The sequence below is a fragment of the Cryptotermes secundus genome, unplaced genomic scaffold, assembly GCF_002891405.2.
Source record: "Cryptotermes secundus unplaced genomic scaffold, Csec_1.0 scaffold318, whole genome shotgun sequence".
NCBI lineage: Eukaryota > Metazoa > Arthropoda > Insecta > Blattodea > Kalotermitidae > Cryptotermes > Cryptotermes secundus.
In genome coordinates this window covers 2,764,905-2,789,499 of record NW_019730108.1, presented here as the reverse complement: position 1 = coordinate 2,789,499, position 24,595 = coordinate 2,764,905, and the positions used below count along the sequence as shown (strand labels likewise).

Genomic DNA, 24,595 nt, shown 5'->3' with positions numbered 1-24,595 from the left:
ACTGACGAATATTTTAAAATACTTTTTAAATAATTTTACATTGACATAATGGCATGCAATGCAATAGATTAGTGTAAATGGAGCACCTGATGATGGCACTATGGTGCCAAAACATGTTGTGAAGTGACAGGTAAAAGTGGATGCACTGCAAGACGGACACTGTATATATATCATGGACGAAAATCAGTGCAACAGGATGCTAAAATACAACATTATAAATAAAATAATCTACCAGACTTCATTCATATACTTCATATAGTTCACATACCAGAAGACAGTAATCTTAATATTCACCACTGTGAGAACTTCAGATCTCATTAATACTGAACTACTGCAGTGGTGGAACAGATATCTGCTTTGTCCAGGATGTATCCATTGTTAATTGAGGACAGTGTAGGAATAGTGGTAGGCAATCTATACCTCGTTTATGCCCTATAACATGGTGATGAGGTACATTCTAGATTTGTTTTTGATCCTTTCATGATCAAGTATTTCCTGTGTAGGCGACACTCTAACATCAAGTTTTTGCAGTGTTGCAGTTTCATGCAGAAAATTGTATCTTCTGAAGTTGATGGAATTTTAACATAATTTTTACATATATAAAGCCTAGACTGATAGATTTGTGGTTCATTCAATGAACTCTGAGTAGCTCTGACTACAGATCAAATGATAAGCTGTTCATATGAAAAGAGTTCCTTACGCATTAATGTGTTAGTATTTCTTAAATGTGTAGTATACCATGAAACGAGGTATAGCACACAGTGCAATTTTTTAAATTGTGCTGCATATTACAGTGTCTCTTTTATTAATGTCTTCAATAAAGCGGCACTGTCTGCTAACAAAAACTTATATTTAGTAGCTTAAATTATATTCAGAAGGTGGCAGAATCTATTGTTGCAATTAAAGAGTGTAGTTTTCTGCGTTGTGACACAGTGCAGTTTAGAGAGAACCTCAACATTTTGGAAGAACATGTTTGCTGCCTCCATCTTTAAGGTCAACCACTAAGACAAGCAAGAAACCAGCAGAAGGAGGTGGTTGCTGTTCTTACTCCTGACCCTGAAGGTTGTAACCAATCTGCCAACCTCAGCTTGATTTAATTTAGTAGCATGTTGATTACCATGTTCGATTAGTTTTACTTGTAGCATGTAGCAAATGGACAAGAGGTCCATAGGCTATTTCTTGCCCTCAGGAAGGAGTTTTAGCCCAAACTCTTGAATGAAAAAGACAGAACAAAAACAACTGGTCAACGCAGATGCGAAGTGAAACAGGAAGGACCCCCGCAGCATTGGTTCTTAGAAAGTTACATGAAATTTTGCTTGTTGGAGTCCTTTGAGAATACAATATGTGACAGTTTTGAACATCGTAACTTAAAGATGGGTGTTCCCGCAACCCAAGCCAAGCCTAACATCTGTCAAGCTAGTGACAGGATGTACGTTAAGTCTTTGGAGCCTAAATTCCCTGTAATCCCTAAACAGATTGGAATAGTTAATTGAGGTACTTCTATTTTTCAAAAGTGACCAATCCTCGAAATTTAGGGAGTTGACTTGTGGACCGAGGGGGCTCCGAGTTTTGAGAAGAGGTCATTCTGCTAATTCAGTTGTTTCCCGACTCAAGAACCATATGGACGCAAAATCTGCAGCACTCCGAAATTTGTAATAAATTAGTTGTTTCACGACTCAAGATCTATATGGATGCAAAATCTGCTTCACTCCGAAATTTGTAATAAATTAGTCAGTTGTTTCACGACTCAAGAACTATATGGACGCACAATCTGCGTCACTCCGAAATTTGTAATAAATGAGTTAGTTGTTTCACGACTCAAGAACTATATGGACGCAAAATCTGCTTCACTCCGAAATTTGTAATAAATTAGTTAGTTGTTTCACTACTCAATTATACGGATGCAAAATCTGCATCAATCCGAAATTTGTAATAGATTAGTTGTTTCCCAATTCAAGAACCATACGGACGCAAAATCTGCATCCCTCCAAAATTTATAATTAAATACTTAAAATTTGTGTACTTACTACGCTTACAGTGTTCAGAGTGTAAGCTGTGTGTCCCAAAGTGTGATTACAAATGGAAAATTAAAGTACCAGTTAAGTGGAATTTATCATATCGAAAATATGTATGAAAACCAGTAACACAGTTCGATATTCAGACTGAATTCAGGGTGATATCCAACTAAACAAGCAAGTATAATCAGGTGTTTCAAAGTCAGTCATCAGCAACCTAATAGGAATAAAGTGTCTTGTGTAACAACGTGTGTGTGTGTGTTATAACAGGAGTTCTCCACTCCCCTTTCTAAGTGAGACCCTGCCAATCAACCTGAGAACAGAATCTTAGCTCTACTGGAGAATTAGCTACCCACCACAGCAACTCCTCCTGAATCCTTCACCCCTTTCATGAATCTGTAAACTAATGGTATCAGTTTACTGGTGTCCAAATTACAACTCATTAACCTAAAGATCAGTGGTGTGTAAATGGTGATAAGTGGAGCAGGGTAAAGCCAGCTGTAGCCGCCGCCACTTGTAGCAGCCCGCGGCCGGAGACGACAGTTAAAGTAAGTCGACAGACAGTGGTAAGAAAATGGGTATAAGGAGAACCTGGCGCAGCAACGGTGAAATGACAATTACAGTAAATTGATGACCAACGTGGGGCTTGAAGTCTCACTGAGTGGATCGATTATAAGAAATTGGCGCTCGTCAGCGTTGGGCCACTAGTGGAGACAGCAAGTGATTACAAAAAAATATTGGAGCCAGTCTAAGGGCTAACAAAAACGGTAATAAAATGGAGCCCAATGTAAGGGCAAACAGTAGTAAGATGTAGTCCAATGAAAGGGTGAACAGAAGGTAACAAGGTGGAGGCAGCATGTTTCTCCAAATATTGGGCCAATTCCAAATGGCGTTACAACTCAATCACTGCTGTAACTGTATGCATGGGACTAGCAGCCAGTTGTGCTGTAATGTGAGAGATTGACCATACTGAGATGATCACTGTCAAATTAATGGACTTATTTCTTTTGATATGCCTGAAATGAGATAACTTGACTCGTCTGAGTGTATTTTCCTGTGATGTTTTCTGAACCAAAGTGTTATCTGTCTTGCTTGCACAAAACTTAAATTAGTCGATTAATTTTATTACATTTAACAGGAAACAGGTCTCAGCAGCAAGGCTGGAAGCAGAGAAGGATGGGGTTGTGGTGCCACTCACATTGGAAGATTACTGTATCAAAACTAAGGTGAAGCCCCCAGAACACTCGGTGGACATGACAGATTTTTATGACGATGATTATGACTTAGATGACGAAGATGATGAAGATGATGACTCAGGTGATGGAGATTATGAAGATGGAGATGACAGTGGCAATGGAGAGTCGTGATAGCTGTAACTGTCATCTGGTGAGAGGAAATGGAAATTGTGCATAAGAGACAATGTTGCACATTTATATTTCATCCCGGTGAAAGACAAATGTAATTCTCTGATTAGATGTGTGTGAATGAGTGAAGTTAAGGAAAGTGTTCCTTTTTCTTTCCTATGCTGGAAGTGAAACAAGCCTGTGGGAACACAAATTGAATTCTGCAATAAATGTTGTCATACTGGTATGAGCACTTGTAGAGCCGCGTACGAACTACAATTCTCAAATTACATGGAAATGTAATGTAAAATTTTAATAAATGTGAATACTATGTTTAATTGTTCAGTGAGTAGATTTATGTGGTAGTGTTGCTTTGCACACTGTGTCTCAAAGACATCCCTCTGTAGTAATCATATGGACTGTGAAATATGAAGTTGTATTATGCAGTAACACAGAACATGAAACACATCTCAGTTATTTTATTTAATGTACCATGTCATTTTATAACATAAACAATAAAGGCAAACTATCCCTCATGACTGAAAACAAAATAACTCTTCCTCGTTCTCTGTGTGTGGCAAAGTCATGTTATATGTAAAAAAAAAAAACCTTTAGTTTTCAGAGTTGATTGGGTGTCGTCCCTTGGGCCATCATTAGGTGTGTTGTGGTCAGTCTACTGTTGTATGGTTCTCCAGCAATTTGTTTCCACAAATAAATTTCATCAACATATGAGGGTAAGTAAATAAGTAAGTTACAAATGGATATAGAACTTAAATAAGAGAACTGATTTGAAAAATGCTTTTATTTCTCAAAATAATCTCCCTGTACACTGAGGCACTTGTCCCATCATTTCACAAGCCCCTGAAAACCAGCAGCATAAAATTGTTTGGGCTGCTGTCGGGACTTCCCTCTCCACAACTTCATCATTGGGAAAATGTTCAGCCAAAAGATGATGTTTAAGAGGGCTGAACAATTGAAAGTCGCTTGGAATAAGTTAGGGGCTATATGGAGGATGCTTGAGGACTTCCCATCTCATTTGTCTTGTTGGCAGTATGGGGACGTGTGTTGTCATGCAAGAGCAACACGCCTTTGGTGAGGAGCCCTGGTAGATTCCATTGAATGGCCTTACGAAGTTTCCTGAGGATGTTACAGTAGTAGTTGGCATTTGCAGTTTGTCCTTGAGGCTGGAATGTGGTGAGCAGTATGCCTTCGTGATCCCAGAAAACTGTGAGCATCACTTTCCTGGATGATGGTGTCACCTTATTGGCAGGCGACACAGGATGTTTCCACTGCATTGACCCGCGCTTTGTCTTGGGCTGGTAATGGTGAACCCAAGACTCCCTGTGACAATTCGGGCTAACATATCGCAATTTAGATGCTGTAATGCCACACCCATTCTTTGCAATTTTTGTACTTCAACCCAATATCACCATAGCTTCATTTGTGCCAAAAAATATCACAATTTCCACATTACATTACGATGATAATGTAGATGAGAGGACACTAAGCCGGAAATCATTGTTTTATAACCAAACCAAAGGTGTTGTTGATGTAGTCCACGGATTGTCTGGGGTGTGTGGGACCCCACCTCACCAGCGCTGGGTTAATAACAGGTGACTTGTTAATAATTATACATACTAAAGGTGCGGCCACACAGAGCGCTACTTACGCGACGTACGCTATACAAACAAAAAAATATCTCCCTTTATTGCCAATGTGACTGGCCACACAGACTTCCGTACGCTACGTACGCTATATTCGCTGCGTCGCAGAGTGTTTGATTCTCGGCTATATTTTTAAAACGTCGCGCTGGACGGGTATGCGCACTGGGCTCGCTTCCAGGTGTCAGCTGCACGCCTCAGTAATTTCTCTGATTACAACACGTGTTACGTATCATTCAGCGCAGTATTCGCTTAGATGAAAATGACACTGGAGGAATTAATTGAAGAAATAAGGAAGTTTGTGGAACCAAGGGTTAGAAGAATATCGGAACCAGAACATGCGGGATAATGCCTCGGACATGATTTCTGGAGAACTGAATACACCAGGTCATGTACAAACATTGTTCTTTTGTCTATAAGTGAAGAACTTAAAATATTTTCATCAACCCCACTCATTCGGAAATATTCTTTAAATTTAACTTCATCTTCACGTAACTGCTTTATCAGACGATGGATTTCACCAAACTTTGTTCTTCTTAAGTTCACGCCATGCACCCACTTCCTTGTACGTTTACACAAGGAAAGTAACAGCAAAAGCAAAAAAACAGTCGGAATCATCGCTGCCCCCCACGGCACACTATCGGCCAACATCTCATTCAAGACAGCAGTTTCGTACCAAACAATAGCTTTTTCTCTGTGGCCACGCGCTGTAGCGAACATAGCGTAGCGCTCTGCGTGGCCTCACCGTAACACTTGACTTAATTCTGCAGACAAATGACAGACCCGCCCTCTTGTCAGAGGGAGCGCCCCACATAGACAGGACAGGACAGGACATAAGAAGAAATATCTGGTCAAGAGCCGCTGACGGGGCTCGACACCAATATAGACTGACTGGCCGTCAATTGTAATGTGACTTTGACTTTAACTTTTGATTCCAGGAGATATAAATGAACCCTTTTTAACTTCGTGTTAATAAACCGTCAGTGCAGTCTTAAAGCATGTTTAATTATATTTAATATTGTGTCCACGACTGAATGGGAACGTGGTGACGGGCTGCACACGGAGGAATATAACTTCTGGGATTGTAAACTGTAGAGAAAAGCAAAAAATAATACCGGATGTCAGTTACAGAGCTCTTAAAGTTAGAGGGTCAAAGTCTTGTGCAAGGCGCCTGTTACCTCATAAACAAAATTATTAATTTAAAAAACAGAAAGAAATATATGTACAAAATATTAATAACATATTCTTAGTGTTAAGAGAAATGTTCAAAAAACGTAGGGCGACCCCTATGACAGAATAATATGTTTATAATACTGTGCTATAGAGGGTCGGATGGGTATTGCCTAGGCCTTTTTTTGTACATACATTTATTTTTTCAACATAAAAACCGTCTATAATTCGATATAAGTAGGCGGTTATAAATCATTGACCGTATATGCTGAAGAAAATTAATGCACATTGTGTACAATGCAATACTTATTCATCCCTGCCCATGAGCTGTTTGTCTTCAACGTGGCAGGACTGGATATACTATCAGACGCCGATCGCGACAAAATTAAAAAAAATGTACAAATACTATTTTATTCTAAAGTTCACACAGCGGTTCTTACGAAGAGTACGACCTTTTGGAATGTAAAGCTGTGCATCTTGCTTCAATTATTTTTCGACCTACAACATGCAGACAGGATCTATGAAAATCTTCGCAGTATTCAATGATCCGGGACTAGCAGTACTTTCCTGTGGAACATCGAAGAATTCGTAACTAAGTACATGCCGTGGTGACATAGAAGAGTGTAATCTTGAGCATCTTGAGGATCTTGAGACCGCCTGAGACTTTCAAATCAAATTTTGTATTAGTGCTTGCTGCTTGCTTAACACTGGTTCTTGCTTTGCTTACTCTTCGACTCTCTAAGTGGGGGCGTTACGTTCCGTGGAAACGTGGGGATCGTCGGGATTTCTCCGAACACAGCGGTACAACTCAAAGGCCATGATCATCTCAGCATTTTCTTTTTGCTCATACGTTCCTAATTTTTCTTATTGTAATTTAAAGAATGTAAGTTTTGTGTTTCGTGTAACGAGCGTACAAACATGATGTGGGGCGTGTGCATAGTAGATGGTTTATACAATCAATGTCGTCTACCCAAGTGAACAACTTGATAAGACCTTCGGCTAGAAGAGTTGGTTTATTCTTCGGCTGTACTGAAATTACATTGACTTGGTGATCTAATGGCTTCTGGAAGGGAAATCGTTTCCCTACAGTTTGGTTGTTATTCGAATTTCATCGGCGCACACTGGTGGAATTTACAGGTTTCAGTAACAAATTTTACTCGTTTATAACCCTCAGGCCGAAGAAGGAAAGGACTGACGGACGTAAATGCACTGTCACTTTTTATATTCGCATGTTTGTACACCAGAGTTTTAGAAACGGAACAATGATGATCTATATCCCGATCATTTCCTAACATATCCCTGCCAGTTCATTATTCACAACCATATAATTCTACCATAAATGACAAAATTAATTGAAGCATTAACTAGGCCAGAAGACTTCAATAATCTGCACCCTGCCAACAATTTTTGTGTTGTATTCGAATGTTTATTGTCGTTATCTTGAAGGCCTGTTTCGAAGCCGTCTGAATCCCGTTAATATTCACAACCATTTTCTTTAATACTCGTTCTAATATTCTGCTACTGGGCTCAGGTGTTGCAACTGATCATTGTATGAAAGTTTTACATGAATTTCGTGTTCCACATGAATGCTGGATGCCATATTTATCACAGTCCTCTTTGTTTGTTGTAGATGAGTAGAAGCTCTAATCTCGACATGATGCGTTACAAATCTACAACATTTGTCTAAACATTTCAAAATTATATTTAATTGAAGCATTTTTTAATTTTAGGTGTATATGTACTAGCGTTATGTTGCAGAATGTTTTTGTATTAACTTGAATGTATGGTTTGAATTTTGATAAATGATACATTAAAACACTGATTTGGAATGATTTTGAATTTCACTTTTTGATAAAACAGCCACATTGTGTGAATGTGAGTTCTGGCGAACCTGGATTTGATTGTTCACAACACAACATTCCCGTGAGAAGTTTATTCTTTTCTTTTTCCCCTCACTTTTGCATTTTGTGCCAGTATATGGTTCCTTTGTGTTTGATATTGTGATTCATCAGGAGAAAAATGTGTTCCTTTGGAGATTAATAGATGTAAGAGTATGTTCTAGGGTTATGTAGCACACAAAGAAAGAAGTAACAAATGAGATAAGATGATTATGAATGATGGTAATTGTGTAGATAAATATATGAAATTGAAGCAATTAATTTTGCTGGTACTAGATGCTTATATTTTTGTATCAAGTCCAAATTTTGTGGAGGTTTGTGTTTTTGTTCAGTAAGCACAAATGAAACAGGTATTGCCTTTTTGTGTTCTGCAATGGTAATTAAGAGGTGTGTGTGCAGTCATGTGAACATAAATATTTAACTTTGAAAGCGTGATAAGACCATATGGTACTCAAATAGAAAACACTATTTTGTATATCACTGAACATAAAAGGCTCAGTCCATATCAGTTCACAGAAGAGACATGACCCACCCAGCTCCCACAGAATGGAATGATTCATTGTTAGGTTATAGTCCTAATGATTATGAATAATCCTACCAAATGTTACTTCTATAATGCCAATAAAATTTTGAGAGCAGACGTACAGAGTGGTGGGGGGAAACAAATTATATCTTTTGCACACATGTTGCCAGGAAAAAAGTGTCTTAACTTCTGCCCTAATGGTGAGAGAGTTCTTTTTATGTTTATTTCAAAGCTGTTAAAATACCCTTTCCAGTGACTTCCTGCACCAATATATTCAGCAGAGTTATATTTTCTGGAAATTCAAATTTAACTCTTGACTGTATGTTTAGGAAAATATGGTATTTTAATTGAAAAAAAAAAGTGTACTGTGTGCTTGTAACTGATATTTAAAACATGTGCTAGATGAAATTATTGGGCATCATCAATGTGGGTTTCAATGTAACAGATCAATTACAGATCAGATCTTTTGCATTCATACATTCATTCATGTTTATTCATCCTATAGATCAGATTACATTGATGTAGGACATGTCACATGATATAAATTATAAAATTAGCAAAAATACAATAAATTCTTTACTAGTAAACTAACAAAACATGTAATGATTGTTTACATCAAGCATGTATCATTATCCAGTATTTAAGAATTTATCATTCATATAGTCTTCAGTTGAGTAGTAACACCCATTAATGAGTAAATTCTTCAGTTCCCATATAAACTGGTTTTTATTTTCAAGTTGTTTTATAGTATTAGGTAATTTATTATAAAAGATACAACCAGCAACTGAAGTAGTTACTATAGGATTCTGACGATGGTGTATAACACACTGATATGTTGGGTTTTTGGACTTTATCCATCGTCCTGGTTTTTAAGATAACAAATAAAAACACGACGTTTCGGAAACTGGATCTGTTTCCGTCCTCAGGTGAAGGAAAACACCTATTCAGTTGGGTCCGTTAGAAAGAGCTAGCCTCAATCACTGATTGAGGCTAGCTCTTTCTAACGGACCCCACTGTTTTTATTTGTGTTTTTATTTGTTATCTTAAAAAAACCAGGACGATGGATAAAGTCCAAAAACCCAACATATCACAGCAACTGAAGGTTTACTGTTAAAGTTGTAAGTTATGCACAAATTTATGGTAGTCATTGTTGTTTCTTGTATTGTGTGTGTGTGCTTGTTTATTTACTGTGTAGTTACACTTATTAGTTACATATAAGATGGTGTGTTGTATGTACAACAAATATGCTGTTAAAATCTTAAGTTGCTTAAAACTATTTGTCAGATATTGGAGAAAAAATGGGAGTACGATGAGACAGTACATCAGCTATTCATAGGCTTCAAGAAAGCTTATGATTCATTTAGGAGGGAAGTATTGTACAATATTCTGATAGAGTTTGGGATATCAATGAAACTATTTAGGCTGATTAAAAAGCGTTTAAATGAAATGTATAGTAAAGTCTGTGTAGGTAAACATTTGTCTGATAAATTTCCTATCCAGAATGGTCTAAAACAAGGAGATACTTTATCGCTGCTCCTTTTCTACATTGCTTTAGAATATGGCATTAGAAAGGTCCAGGGAAACCATGTGGGACTGAAATTAAATGGGACACATCAGCTGTTGGCCTATGCCAATAATGTGAATCTACTGGGTGATAATGTAGATACCATAAAGAAAAAAACACAAACTTTAATTGATGTAAGTAAAGAGGTAAGTCTAGAAATAAACACTGAGAAAACTAAGTATGTGTTGCTGTCTCGTCACCAAAATGCAGGGCAAAATCATGATATAAAGATAGGAAACAGATGTTTTGAAAATGTGGCACAGTTCAGATATTTGGGAACAACGATAACCGATCGAAACCTGATTCAGGAGGAAATTAAGAGGAGATTTAACTCGGGTAATGCTTGCTACCTTTCAGTCCAGAACCTTTTGTCTTCTTGTCTGCTGTCCAAAAACATAAAAATTAGAATATACAAAACTATAATTTTGCCTGTTGTTCTGTATTGGTGTGAAACTTGGTCTCTGACATTAAGGGAGGAACACAGACTGAGGGTGTTTGAGAACAGGGTGTTGAGAAGAATATTAAGATCAAAGGGAGATGAAGTGACAGGAGGTTGGGGAAAACTGCATAATGAAGAGCTTCATAACTTGTACTCTTCTCCAAGTATAATTAGAATGATCAAGTCAAGCAGGATGAGGTGGGCAGGGCATATAGCACGAATGGGGGAGACGAGGAATGCGTATAAGATATTGGCGGGAAAGCCAGAAGGAAAGAGACCACTGGGAAGACCAAGATGTAGGTGAGTGTACAATATTAAAATGGATCTTAGAGAAAGGATGGGATGGTATTGATTGGATTGATCTGGCTCAGGATAGGGACCAGTGGAGGGCTCTTGTGAACACGGTAATGAACCTTCGGGTTCCATAAAATGCTGCAAAATTCTTGAGTAGCTGCAGAATTGGTGGCTCCACCAGAAAGGCTCAGCTCCATAAGTAAGTAAGCAAGCAAGCAAGCTAGTATCATGTTGGAACTTCATTGGGCTTGGGTTTTGTGAAATATTTTACTTTGAGGAATCGCTTTACATCTGTTGATGAGGCAACTTAAAGAAACATGTTTCTTCTATCTTTTAAGGGATGGAGTTGAAACCATAGGCTTAGTAGCTGATGCTCTGTCCTTTCATTATATGCAGTGCAGTAATTCAGGGAGTAAATTGTAGGTATTTCATTTTTGAAGCTCATAGCTCCACATGAAAACTGGATTGTTGAGAACCTCTATTTATGTGTGTTTAGAGTTTAGAAATATGTCTTCTATATGTACATATTTGCCGGTCATGGTAGCTGATCTGTCTAAGGCATGTATTGTTTTCGTTCACTCGGGAGCTGGGATCGTGGGTTTGAATCTTACACAAGCCGTGGGTGTTTGGTTTGTGTATATGCTTATTCTGTTTTTTTTTGTTGTACCGTGTTTAGGTAGAGGCCTTGTCGCAAAACAAGTCTCGAGGAGTGTATTCTTGTGATGTCACTCTATTAGTCAATGCTGTAACTACAGTTCAACACGACTATAACACAAAATGTTGAACAAGTTGTTTCACAGTTGCTCCCTTCATGTTAACAACTCTCACTAGACTGTAGAACTGCCCTGCTCTCCATGCTGGCTAACCACTGGTTTCTGTCAACACACTTTGCCTTCTGTCAGTGCACACTGTCTTCCACTGCTCTGTCTTGGCACACACATATTCTCACTGGACTGGCTTCTTATACTGCTTCTGGGTGCCCCTAGCAGCAGCAGCATCCTCTGTTATGTCACAGTGGTGGGGGGAAGTGTTTACTGGCCTGTTACCCTAGCAGTGGCTTCTACGCTGTCACGTCACCACGGGGAATGTTACTGGCAACGTGTGCATTATCACATTGCACTGAGTCCACGATTCCCAGCAGGCTTTGTAACGTGCAGATCACTTACCCAAGGAATCCTACCATCTGTAAAATTATGATGAAACTGAAAATCAGAGGCCAGAGCCAAAGGAGACTGTAGAGCCAATGAGAAAAAGAAAATGTCCATATTTAGTTTATGCTTCTTTTGGAAAATGTTTAATTAGTTTCACATGTGATTTTGTATTTAGCTCTGAAATGTGCCAGAAACTTTTGATGATAACTGTTGCAGAATCATGACCACTTGACTGTGCTTTGTGGGCCACTATTGAGGCAAAAGAGGTTTACCATAAACATAACTGCTGACAATGTTATATTTTAGCATCCTGTTACGCTGATTCATGTCCATGGTTTATGCTAACCGTCTTACAGCGTATACACTTTTTCACCCCACTCTTCACTTCCACACTACATGTTTCAGCACTAATGTGCCATCCTCAGGTGTCTTTATGCACGTTAAACTATTGTACTGCATGCCATGATGTCTTCATTCTAAAATGACTAAAATCTGTATTCGTCATATATGTCGATGAATTCTAAATAATAAAACTTTTCAGGATTCATCCTACGTCGCACTCAAACACGCAAATTACGCCAATCCTCTTTTATGTGAGCATTCTTCCTACATACATTTGTGTATCGTGTTCTGTGTTGTGTTTTGCTCCTGTTACTGCATGCGTTGTACTGCTCCCTGCTTCTTGTTAGTCGGATAGTTTCAAATGCCAACTTCACATTTTTGTGAATTGTACATGCACACAGACACACACACCCCCGCGCACTCGCACGCACAGTAGGTGTTCCACTTGCAGTTACCATAATGCAGTTTCTGGGACACAAAGACAGACACTTAATGAAAGCCTAATTTTACTCTTATAGTAAGAGGTAAAGTTAACCCTGTACTTAATTAAGTACAATGCCATGAAGATAATGTATGGTAGTAGAGGTATAGCCCCGCCATTCTTGACCTTGGTACTAGATGGAGGTGAGTGGTCAGCTTTACTCCACTGGCATTTTACCCCCAGGGATACAGCCACCTCTACCCATTATATAGGGGACTGGTTGTGCCCCAGAGCCTGTCTGGACATTATAGAGAAGAGACAGTTCTGGGAGGAATCAGTTGCCTACACTACTTTGGTATGGCATGGAGTGCATAGAAAACGGTGCTTCCAAGAAAATTAGCACAAATTAATTTAATGATGTTGGTCTGAGGAAACTACAAAATGCTACAAGATTTCATTAGTCCAGTGATTGATAACCAATTTAAATGTAATTTTATGTTTGTCAGCATGCCACACCATATACATAAGTGTACTAATACTCTTTATGATTATGCTATAATTAATTACTGATATTACGTTAGCTTAATGCATGAACTTTAACAAAACTGGAAAGGTATTTACAAGTAAATTTGTTGGGACTGGGCCCTCGTCTTATAAAAAAAAGAACTTACTGGGCCGCGGTCTCATGAAGGTTGAGAACCATCGATCTAGACCATAGCCTAGTTCAAATATCAACTGAGCTGCTCAAGCTCTTCCCTTTTACTCCTGAGTGTGAATTTTTAAAATGAGAGTACGTCTCTTTCAGATGTACAGCAGCACTTATTTTTGGTCATGGTTTTTGACACTAGAGATATTATTTGATTTGTAATCTTTTTTACCTGGCATTACCCTGTTTGCTGTTATAGAAACATTTTACACCTTCAATAGTAACTTTGTTTAAAGTTTTGGATGTGTTGGTAATTCCTTGGTCTGTAACAAGCAACACTCAAGCTTATTTGCTGTCATAATTGTGACTAGACATGGAGTTTGGATTGGTAATTGGATTTACTGAATGTTTACAACTTGTAACTAAAACTAATTATAACACTGTTGCTAATCTATACAGTTTATAAATCATTGCAGCAAACATGAAGGCTTCTGTGTCTTTGCTAGGCATTGCTAGGTAGCAGCTCACAAAAGTTGGTATTCCTCTTCTTCTATGCTCATGTCCTTGCTGGATGGCGGCTGACTCTCTACTCTCATGACATCCTAGCCATGACGAGCATGGACCACATGGAAGACACTGCATCCAAAAGTCTTCTGTCATCACTTGGTGGTATGTTGCCATGGAAAGATGTTGAGGTTACCACTGCCTAGCAAGAGACATTTTGCAGCCATTGTGTGACACTGTTCCTTCCTTAAGGCTGTTATCCTGAGTAGCCTAGAAGCATATTATATAATGCATCTAGTGAGACAGAATTCAATTAGCTGTACACATAGGGCAGGTCCACACATGGTTGGCAGTGTTCTTTGGAGATATGTTCACATGTTCTAAATGTTTTTCTCTGTTTCTGTAAGAGATATTTACTTTATATTGTAAATTTTGCTGGTTAAATGTGTTTACTATAATTTCAGCATCTTGTCACCAGTCCTTTTTGCTGTAACCCATTTTGTGAAAGTGGGTGCAATAATGTCAGAAATGTGCTTCCTTGGATGCCTGAAAAACTTTGTCAGTTAAATATTCACTGTGACAGATGTCATAAGATATCAAAGCTATAAAATGTAATGCCAAAGATGGTGGTGAAAGTGACAATGCCAAGACTGTAGAAGTCTGCCAAAATCACTGCAATGTAATCCTTAAATTAAAGTTTTTGATCAATTTGTGAGTTAGCCACTGAAGGGAACAACTTGGTAAGGGTAACTACCCAACAAGCAAATTGTAAAGAGTGGAAACTACTGTGAAAACAGAAATTCATAACAATTCTGAAAATGTCAGTTGAACTTTCAAGAGGTTTTCCCCAAGTGCATCTTGCTTGTGAAATGATGCCTGCACAACTGTGCCCTGCTAGGCTACGGCAACTGAAACACATTTCTGCAGCAACCAGAATATGTTTTCGTGGCAGCAAATCAACATGCAATAACCGAAGACTTTTGTGCAGTAAAACTAAGGCCAGGGTTTAATATTATGTTTGTTAGATCGTATTTGGTATGTGGAAATTTTTGTTTTCTTGAATTTTAGTGTTTGATGCATGTTGTATCCATCTGCATACCTGTTTTTTCTTATCTCTGATCTTATAGGTTGATAGGCCATGGGCTATCATTGAGTTTATAATCACTTCTTTTAGAATTTGTCACTTTAGTGTTGTCCTGTTTTGATAGTATGCTGATTTTATGGACCCTGGTCATTAAATTACGAATGACCATAGGTGCTAGAGCAATGTGTCCAGAGTTCTGTAATATTTGTCATAACTTCTGCTGATGCTTTTTGTTGTGTTTGGTTTATATATGCTATCTTTCATTGGTTGCAGTGTGTGGAGATGAGAACTAGCCGTGTTGATTGGGCCCAACTGAGGAGGCTTTTACCTTAGGATAGAGACAGTCCTATCTCTGAAACATTGGTGTAAATAAAGAACAGGATGATGGATAAGCCCAAAAAGTCAATGACATATTGTTAGCTTTGAAATGTGCACAAAATGAGCTCTGTCTCTCAAAGTAGAAGTTATGCCAATTTTTGTGCCAAGAAATTGAGTTCTATGACATCTTAGATGTCTGGTGTTAAAATTCCATTTGTCATAAATCAATGAAATTTGGGACTACAGCTTCACAAAAGTCATTCAGTTCAGAGGGGGTCATGTTTTGGCCTGTCTTAATTTGACATGAAATGATCCAAAATCCAAGACATAAATGAATGGTCATAGCATCCATTGAAAGTGCCCTTCATTGTGCCGAATATGTGCATCATTTCACTTGACCATGTTTCGAGAAACGTGTTAAGAGTTTCCATCATGTTGCTGCAAATGACATTTTCATTACTCCCATTTATTGTATGCTTCTTGGATTTCTTCTATATGTACACATTTCGTTTAGTGGGGGGGGGGTGGAGTCTAACTGGGTCTACTCAGCACAACACCCACTGATTGGCCTATTGTAGCCTGCCCCAGGTGATTATGATGACGGAGAATTTGGTGGAATGAAGATTAGCTGGGGAAACCTAAGTACTCGGAGAAAAGCCACCCCAGCGGCACTTTGTCCACCACAAATCCCACTTGACCAAATCTGGGATTGAACATGGCCACCGCGGTGGGAAGCCAGTGACTAACCGCTTGAACTATGGCCCTGTCTTATATACACACATTCTTTAAGAGAAACCCACAGTGTAAGTCAGGGTGTTATGTCTGGGAATTTTGATGGCCACAGTTTTCTTTCAGAATGAACCTGTCTCCAGAGAATTCCTTTAGCATATCCACTGTTGTCCTGGCCACATAACACATGATGCCATCCTTCTGAATCAAAAAGTGTCATCTGTGGAACTGAAATTAAGTGCAGAACTCCATAATAAAGGACTGGTATGCTTCAGTGATTGCACATTGAGATACAAAATACAACACTTTTTGTTAGATTGTTGATTAAAATGGATCACTCTGTATAAATGAACACCAGGAGTCATACATTGAACTGATAGCTGTTTTTATTTCTCCAATTTTGTAGGAGGCTGGGTTTGTGTACAATGCAGACACTCCATCTGAAATTAATCATGACATACTCTTTCGGGAAGGTGTTACATCAGAGGCAAGTTCAACTTTATGTTTTTTTGGGAAATACAGTGAGGTCATTTTAAAGCCCCCTGCAAATTGTTGAACCACTCTAGTGGAAGAGGTGATTCTTCTTCCATAAGTCATGCGTTGGAGAGTCCGGCTGCTAGTGTAAGCAACAAACCTGAAACCTAACGCATTACCCATAAAACCTATGCATATTGCAGTAGATTTTAGAAGTGCTGTGTATTGTTTGTGCACTTTCCTGGCACTTGCACAAAATGTTCATAATCTGTGTTTGAACATTTTTTGTGGGAAATGTATTTAAACTTGAATCCCTGGTCTACTGTGCACAGACTTGAGAGATCTCTTGAGGAGAATGTGCAACACTTGTGGCATTTCTACACATTAAATGGCACAACTGAATGGATGACTGTACAGTGCACAGGTCCCATACAGAAGCAAGAGTTAAAGAAACATTGGTCTAGGGATAAAAGTCAGCACAAGACGTACAAGTTTGCTTCACAGTAGCTGGTGAATGATGTGTAGGAAAGAATTAAAGATAAATTGAGTGAAATCAGTGCTGGGCATGAACATTCTCCGGATGACATTAACAGAGTACATTTCCAGCATCTTCCATAATCAGAGTAAATTGTAAAATGTGGAGGCTCTAGGTTTGTTGGTTCCACTAGGAGTCTGAATTTGCATGACCTGACTTGATGGGAGGAGCATCTGGCTCAAGTGGAAACTTGACTGCTTTAATGATTTGGGTAACATCTTATTTTTTGGGTTACTTTGGTTAGTTTTTAGCTGAATACCGCCTGAGTACAAGGCCAGAGCATTACCATGACAACATGATATTATTTGCATGAATCTCTAAAATTGTCTCACTGTAATAACCTAAGATGAACTATAGCTGTGTCTCTTAAGATATGGGGTCTGTCATAACGGTGAGGAGGGCAGAGGTCCTTCCATGAATTTTTTGGCCTTGGTTGATTGTAACACAACCAAGTATACAGTTTATGCTGAAGTAATTTATTGTTTTAAAATTAATTTAACCATTATAGAACAGATGACATTAAATGTCACATCATGGTTTTAATATTACATGGTGATTGATCATTAGTGGAAGAAAGGATGGACTGAAGAAGGTTCAGAAACAGTGCTTATAAAAAATTGTGTTCATCTTGTAATCTGTAGATCAGAAGTTGACATATTATCTTTGTTACAAGTATAAAAGGCACTTTCCACACTCCTTGTTTGTTTTGGTATGCCGGTTATATAGGTTATAATTCTAACATTTGAGTTAATATAATATTGCATAATGATGATCTCTTTGGAATATGTTGTCAGGATAAGCAAATTGAGGAGAATAAGGTGGAGGGGTAGTGTAGCACAAATGGGAGAGGAGACATGCATACAAAATTTTGGTCAGAAAAGCTGAAAGGAAGAGCTCTTGGACGAACTTGGAGTAGAAGGGAGGATAATAATAAAATGGATCTTAAATACAAAAGGTGGGAGGGTGTGGAGTGGATTCATCAGGCTTAGGATAGGGTCCACTGGTGGTCTGTTGTGAACTTGGTTATGAAGTTCTGGGATCCATAAAAGGCATGGAATTTCTTGACCACCTGAGTGACTATTGGCTTCTGAAGATGGACTCTGCTACACAGGGTTGCTCAGTCAGTCATGCTGTGTTTTGAAATATTATCCCAGCATTTGTCTGGAGGACTGAGGAAGGTAACAGAAACCCCAGGACCAGGAATCGAAACCAGGACCTACTGAATTTGGAGCAGAATTACTGAATGCTCAGCTGTGATTGTGTTATGTATACAAACATCCTCAGGAGTTTGAAGTTGGTGCAGATAATGTGTATTTATTGAAGTCACCTGTAACCTGTATCCAAATGGAATAAAGGTACCCCATTTCAAAGAATGTCTGTCTCTTCATCATCCAGGACTGATATGCCATCTGTGAGCCGATTGTCTAGATAATGTGGGAACCTTGACTTCTCACAACCCCATGGGTCTTCAAGCTGTTACAGAGATAGCTTTACCTTTTTATACTGGATAATATTTCCACATAACTCGTTTGTTTTGAGGAAGTTGTTGGTATAGTACATTGCTTACTAATTATACACTGTAAAAGCATTTTCCAAATTCCTGTATGTGATTTGCAGATCTGCATAATTTACAATGCAGAGCCTCATGTATGTAAACAGCAGACATTATACTGTACATTGTTTTTCTTGTCTTTTTCTTCAGTTCCTTGTTGGTTCCTACTTCATGGAAGTTGTGCCTAGGTCTGTAGAAAATTTGATGAGGCCTAGTTTATTTATGTGCTTTGTAAGGAAGTAGAATCTGTTCTGTTACAGGGATATGTGACGTTTACTCCAAGGCTGCTCCTAGTTGACCTAAAGGGCAATATCAGCCACCTTCGACAGGAAGGGGTCTTGTATAATCATAATCAAGCTATAACACCCAGTGACATTCAGTGGCCTGCTGAGAAAGTAGAATTAATATGTACTCCTAAAGAAGAGAAGAATGTATTCCTTAATGATTTGGAGAAGGAAGAAAATGCAATGATCAATACAGAAGCACTTGGTAAGTATAATTTGAAGTCTCGATACTGAAGTATCTCCGTTACCTAGTAGTATAAAATTACTATCAAGGACAACACTTTTATTATTAATAATTCATTGTTGTGGCTACATGTTTTGACATATCATTATCATCAGGTTATCCTCTGTCAGTAAGAATTATCTCAAGAATATCATATGATGTGTGTGTTATTAATTATGCAATATTTTAAGAAATATTCATAAGAAACATATATTTGTTCTGGCCGTAAGGGCGTGTAAAACTAAATCCAGTAGAAGTTTCCATCATCATAACACTTACATACGTGTATAAAATTAATACATTCAGAATTTTTATTTGAAGTACTGTTTTTATATGAATTAAAATACTGCTTATGGTAATTTAATAACAAAATGGAAACAAATAACAAATGGAAAATTAAAACCATATGTTACAACTGACTCATGTTTTTTAATTATTATTTTAGTGTAATGTTTGTAGTTTTGCACATGAGTGATAAATATGTGTAAGGCACAGTCACGTATGTCTGCAGTTGGAGCTGCTGCTTCATACCGTTATTCCAAATGGAATAAATGGGGCATCAGATTTTGCATCTTCATATTATATTTCAGCATCCTAATGCAGTGAGGTATCATTTGTATTATTCAAGTACACCGTCAATAATGCAACAATAATATAAAAGACACCAAAATATATATATTTTCACTAAAAGTGTAACTTCAACACTTGAAAATGTTATTAAATACCATAAAATGTCATTAAGACAAACATATGACAAACTGAGAAGAAATCTGGTTGTCAGAGATGTGCTATGTTTACAGAACATAGAAAAGGGAGGGACATATTGTGTTTGTGTGAAGAATGTGATGTTAGACTGTGTTTGGACTGCTTTGAAGACTGCCACACTAAATTGAACTATTAAAAGGTGATCACCACTGCAGTACAGATTTTCCTCTAAGATAATAAAATTGAATTTCATTCAGATCTGTTAAGTAAACAATCTTATAAGTTATAAAGGAAATCCAGCAGTATTTATGAGAGAGATGAAATTGTTTGATAGCTGCACATTAGGCTTTTAAGGTTTTAAATATCCTCAGATCAGGGTGAGTGGAGCCATTTAATTGTCCCCCATCACTGATGTGTTTATGTGGGCTCTGAATCATAGTGAACGAATTCTGGTGTTCTTCATATTCTCAAAATGTATCTTCAATAGAGGTGAAGATTTCAGTCTATGAGCAGAAGAAAAATGTACACTGGCATAAAACTCAGAACCCTCTGAATGAGAATGCAGGACCTTTACCCTGAGACCACCAGGTTAACATGGTGATCTTTTGTACACATATATTTCCGTCTTAAATGCAACTTAATATCTAGTTACCCTTCTTGCTCGCTACATGTTTCAGCTGCATAAGACCATCATCTGGTGTTCTCCATCTTGCTAAAATTGTTATACTCAGTATCAAAATTATGTATCGTGTGAACGCTATATTTCTTAATTAAAATGAATTAACCTAGAATTAAAATGAATTAACATCTTAATGTTTTCCATTGTGGTCATCATCAATTCATATGAAAGATATTTCCATGGGAGTATTTCACATTGTTGGGTTTATTCTTGCTGCATTCCCTTTGTGACGTTGGTATTCTGTAATATGTAAATAATGTGTTGTGTTATATAACTTTGTTGTTAGTTTTGTATGTATTAATAGTTGTTTATAGTTGTGCTTAGCATGTTATTTGTGCAATTCGTAAGGATGTCGGTGTAGTGGTATCAGCTTCACTCACATATGCTCCACAAAAAGTAAACTAATGTAAAAACACAAAACATAATAAATAATGTATATTACTACTTCCTTTACATATTGCAGATATCACCACTGATAATAGCACTACATCAACATCCTTATGGACTGCACTAATAACACAAGGACTGTAAACATAAACTAACAATAAAAGTAAATAACTTAACATACACTCAACTCTCGATTATTTGGGGGCGAATGAACCGGTTTGCGGCTTAACCGTGGCTTTTTTTTTAGGCTTATATGTTGTTTAATATTCATTCACTTTTGCTTCACATGGTGAGTTGTAACACTATTTTCGCACTAGTGTGAACTGAGCTCTGCATTTTTTGGTCCCGTTATGCTAACACAATGTTCTAGGGTAGGGGTGAAAGGATGCAAGGATTTGTGGAAAGTTTTAAGGACAGATACACCACCCCAGTTAGTCTCTTTGTATCAATCTTCAAGTGCGTTAGCAAAATGTCAGGGTGTAAAAGTAAGCGTGTTGTGTTAAGTATTCAACAGAAACTTGAAATTATCAATCAGTTGGGAAGAAACTGATGCCTTTCATCACTAATGATGATGACGAAATCCATAGATTCACTGGATTCAGTGAAAATGAGATAGCCATAGAATTGACAAAATTGGCTAACCAAGTTCGTGGTGGTGAAGAAGTCAATGGGGAAAATATAAGAGAGTGGTTTGACTTTGACTCGTGTGAGCCGGGCTTCAAAATGTTAAGCAGTGACGAAATCGTAAGTTCAGTGGGGGTGCAGCCAGAAGAGTGGGAAGGGAGTGAGAATGAGGTAAAGGTGGACAGTGCTTCTAGTAAGAAAATATCACATGGTACTGCTTTTAATCATTTGGAATCCTTACTAGACTATCTTGAGAGTGAAGAGAACAGTTTATTAAGTGACAAGCTAATATTACGTAGGATTCGTACGGATATTCGTAAAAAGGAAAATGCCGCGAAAAAGTAAACGACAATATTAAACTTTTTTAAGTGTTTAGTGTGAATATTCGTAAAAAGTGTTGGATGTTGTTGAACACTGTGATTGAAATAACTAATTCATACGTCATTGTAATGTAAAAAAGTATTAAATAGGCCATGAGATGACATAAAAATGAGGTTGAATAAATTTAAATACTGGTAAGCCTATAGTATTATGAAGGTACAGTATTACAGTACTACTTTTAATAAAATTTGTCTTAACCAGGTTTTCGATTAATCGTGATTTCCAACCCCACCATTATCCCGAATAATCGAGAGTTGAGTGTATTTGCAGATTACAGATAACACCCACACCACAAAGGGAATGCAGCACAAATAAATCCAACAAGAGAAATACTATCAAGCAAATAACTCTTAAATGAATAGATGACAACTACAATCCAGAACATTAAGATATTAATTAATTAATTAAAATATTAATTTATTTCAAGTTTATTTTATTTTAAATAGGAAATATCTCGTTCACACATGATACATAATTTTGACATAGAGTGCAATGATTTTAGCAAAATAGACCACACCTGATGATGGCTGTATAGAGCTGAAACATGCAGTGAGGAAGAAGGGTGACTAGATAGTAAGGTGCATTTAAGACATATATGTGTGCAAAAGATATATTAATACCACAGAATGCTTAAATACAGAGTTTTTTTGACTAAGGTCGCGGGTTCAAGTCCCAATGAGGTCATTGGATTTTTTCAGTTGACCTAATCCTTCCAGCCGCACTAGGCCCTGGGGTTTACTCAGCCTCTAACAGAAATGAGTACCAGGAATTAATTAAATAATTTTCCTGGGGAGTAATGCGTGACCAACACGTAAGGCTGACAACCTTAGTGCCATCTTTGAGCCGATTGTCTAGATAGTGTGGGACTCTCAATGGCTCACAACCATATGGGCCTTCATGGCCTGGTACAGATAGCTTTACTTTTTTTTTTACTTATGTTGACCAGTTCATGGCCCTGTGCTTCATGGTTGCTGGTGAACTGCTTGCTGCGAGGTGCATATGAATGTTGCCAGTGAATCAGCATGCCTGATGGCTGATGTTTGGAACGAAGACTCTTAATAGACAAGAAACAGAAACATAAGCGGCAAGTGTGTACTGAGGAGAAGTTAGATGACCTAGAGGCCAGACATGAACATGCACCTGGAAAATCACTGAAACGTTTAACTCGAGACTGGGGTGTCAAAGTGTAGTCCAAGAACGGTACTACAATTGCTGAAGCTTAGGAGCTTAGACCATATAAAACATCAGTAATCCATGCACACCTCATAGCTGTGTGATTCAGCTAGCAGGGTGTATTTTTGCAGTTAGTTTCTACAGTCTGTCATCAGAGGTGAGATCGATTCTCAATCAGCATTCTGTTCTGATGAAGCATGGTTTCACTTGCGTACATGAATACGCAAAGTAATCACTACTGGCGTTCACAGAATCCACATCTTACCCATGAAGTCATGCTGGATCCAGTGAAAGTTGGTGTCTGGTGTGCTATAAGTGCTAGAAAGATTGTTGGACCTATGCTTTTTAATGAAACAGTTAATTACAAAAGATATATAAGAGTCTGTTTTTTGGCAGTTCTTTCCAGACCTAACAGAAGAAGAAAGACTCTATGCCTGGTTTCAACAAGACTCAGCTACTGCCCAAACTGCCCATGTCTATGCAGGCTTTGGCCCATGTGTTCAGGGACAGAATTATCAGCACTGGTTTTGGCCAGCATGTTCGCCCTATCTTAATTCTTGTGATTTTTTCTTTTGAGGCTGTTTGAAAGACAAAGTTTACAGCAGTAACCCTTGAATGGCAGATGAACTAAAAGAAAATAATCTAAGGGAAATTTCAAATATTCTTGTAGAACAGCTTCAAATCCCGTCTGCAGTTGTGAGGAATGTCCATGTGTAGGAGGACAGCGTTTTTAACACCTCCTGTGGTCTCTGAACAAAGGTAAGAACTTCCCTTCATTCCAAACGTTATCAGCCATCAGACATGCTGATTCATCAGCAGAATTCATATGCTCCTTGCAGCAAGCAGCCCACAGGCTGTCATGAAGCACAGAGCCATGGAACTGGTCAACAAGCTAAAGATGCATCCTATACAATAACATGGTCATAAAATTTCGATTTCTGTTTCTTGGTCACACACGGATGAATTAAATTAAGTATAAAATGCAAGATTGATATTTCATAATGTACATCTATTTTCCAGGCAGCCTTCCCAAAGTTTACAATTTGGACAATGTTGTCAATGTCTGGGCTGACTACCTTCAGACTAGGTATCACCCACGAACAGTGTCATTAATAAACCAGTATGAAAACAACAGTGGCACAAATCCCTTTGATGTTTTTAACTATGGTGCCAACCTTTGGAAAATGGAGCAGTTTCAAGATGACTTTATTGACCGCATCAGACTGTATGTGGAGGAGTGTGAAAACATGCAGGTGAAAGATAGTGTGTTTAATGATGGAGATACTGTCACTTATCTTCCAGGATGGCTCTAATTAATGAAGCATTTTGTGATGAATCTTAGAATTTGCATTATCAGTGAATGTTTGTACATCTATAATGTCAGGCAGTACTATTACATCATCTTGCCTGGCACTTTCATATTAGTTTTAGGAACTTTCTTGAGGCTATATCACTGCCAGTTCACTCCCTTCGTCT

General features: G+C 38.0%; 2 protein-coding genes across 8 annotated transcripts in view; both read left to right on the top strand.

Annotated features, from left to right (window-relative positions):
- Positions 1–3,894, top strand: part of LOC111866109 (ubiquitin-conjugating enzyme E2 R2) — a 44,733-nt gene extending 40,839 nt beyond the window's left edge. For both annotated transcript variants that reach the window (XM_023854705.2, XM_023854706.2), the window contains one exon: positions 3,154–3,894. In XM_023854705.2, the coding sequence (XP_023710473.1) occupies positions 3,154–3,382 (229 nt within the window). In that variant the 3' untranslated portion in view covers positions 3,383–3,894. The remainder of the gene's footprint in view (positions 1–3,153) is intronic.
- Positions 3,895–6,894: 3,000 nt separating this feature from the next.
- The window catches only part of LOC111866089 (protein misato homolog 1), a 40,381-nt gene continuing 22,680 nt past the window's right edge, over positions 6,895–24,595 (top strand). Inside the window, exons 1-4 of one of the 6 annotated variants that reach the window (XM_023854668.2) lie at positions 6,895–6,990; positions 16,509–16,589; positions 18,924–19,152; positions 24,140–24,372. In XM_023854668.2, the coding sequence (XP_023710436.1) occupies positions 19,131–19,152; positions 24,140–24,372 (255 nt within the window). In that variant the 5' untranslated portion in view covers positions 6,895–6,990; positions 16,509–16,589; positions 18,924–19,130. The other 5 variants (XM_023854666.2, XM_023854664.2, XM_023854667.2 and 2 more) reach the window with 5 other exon arrangements.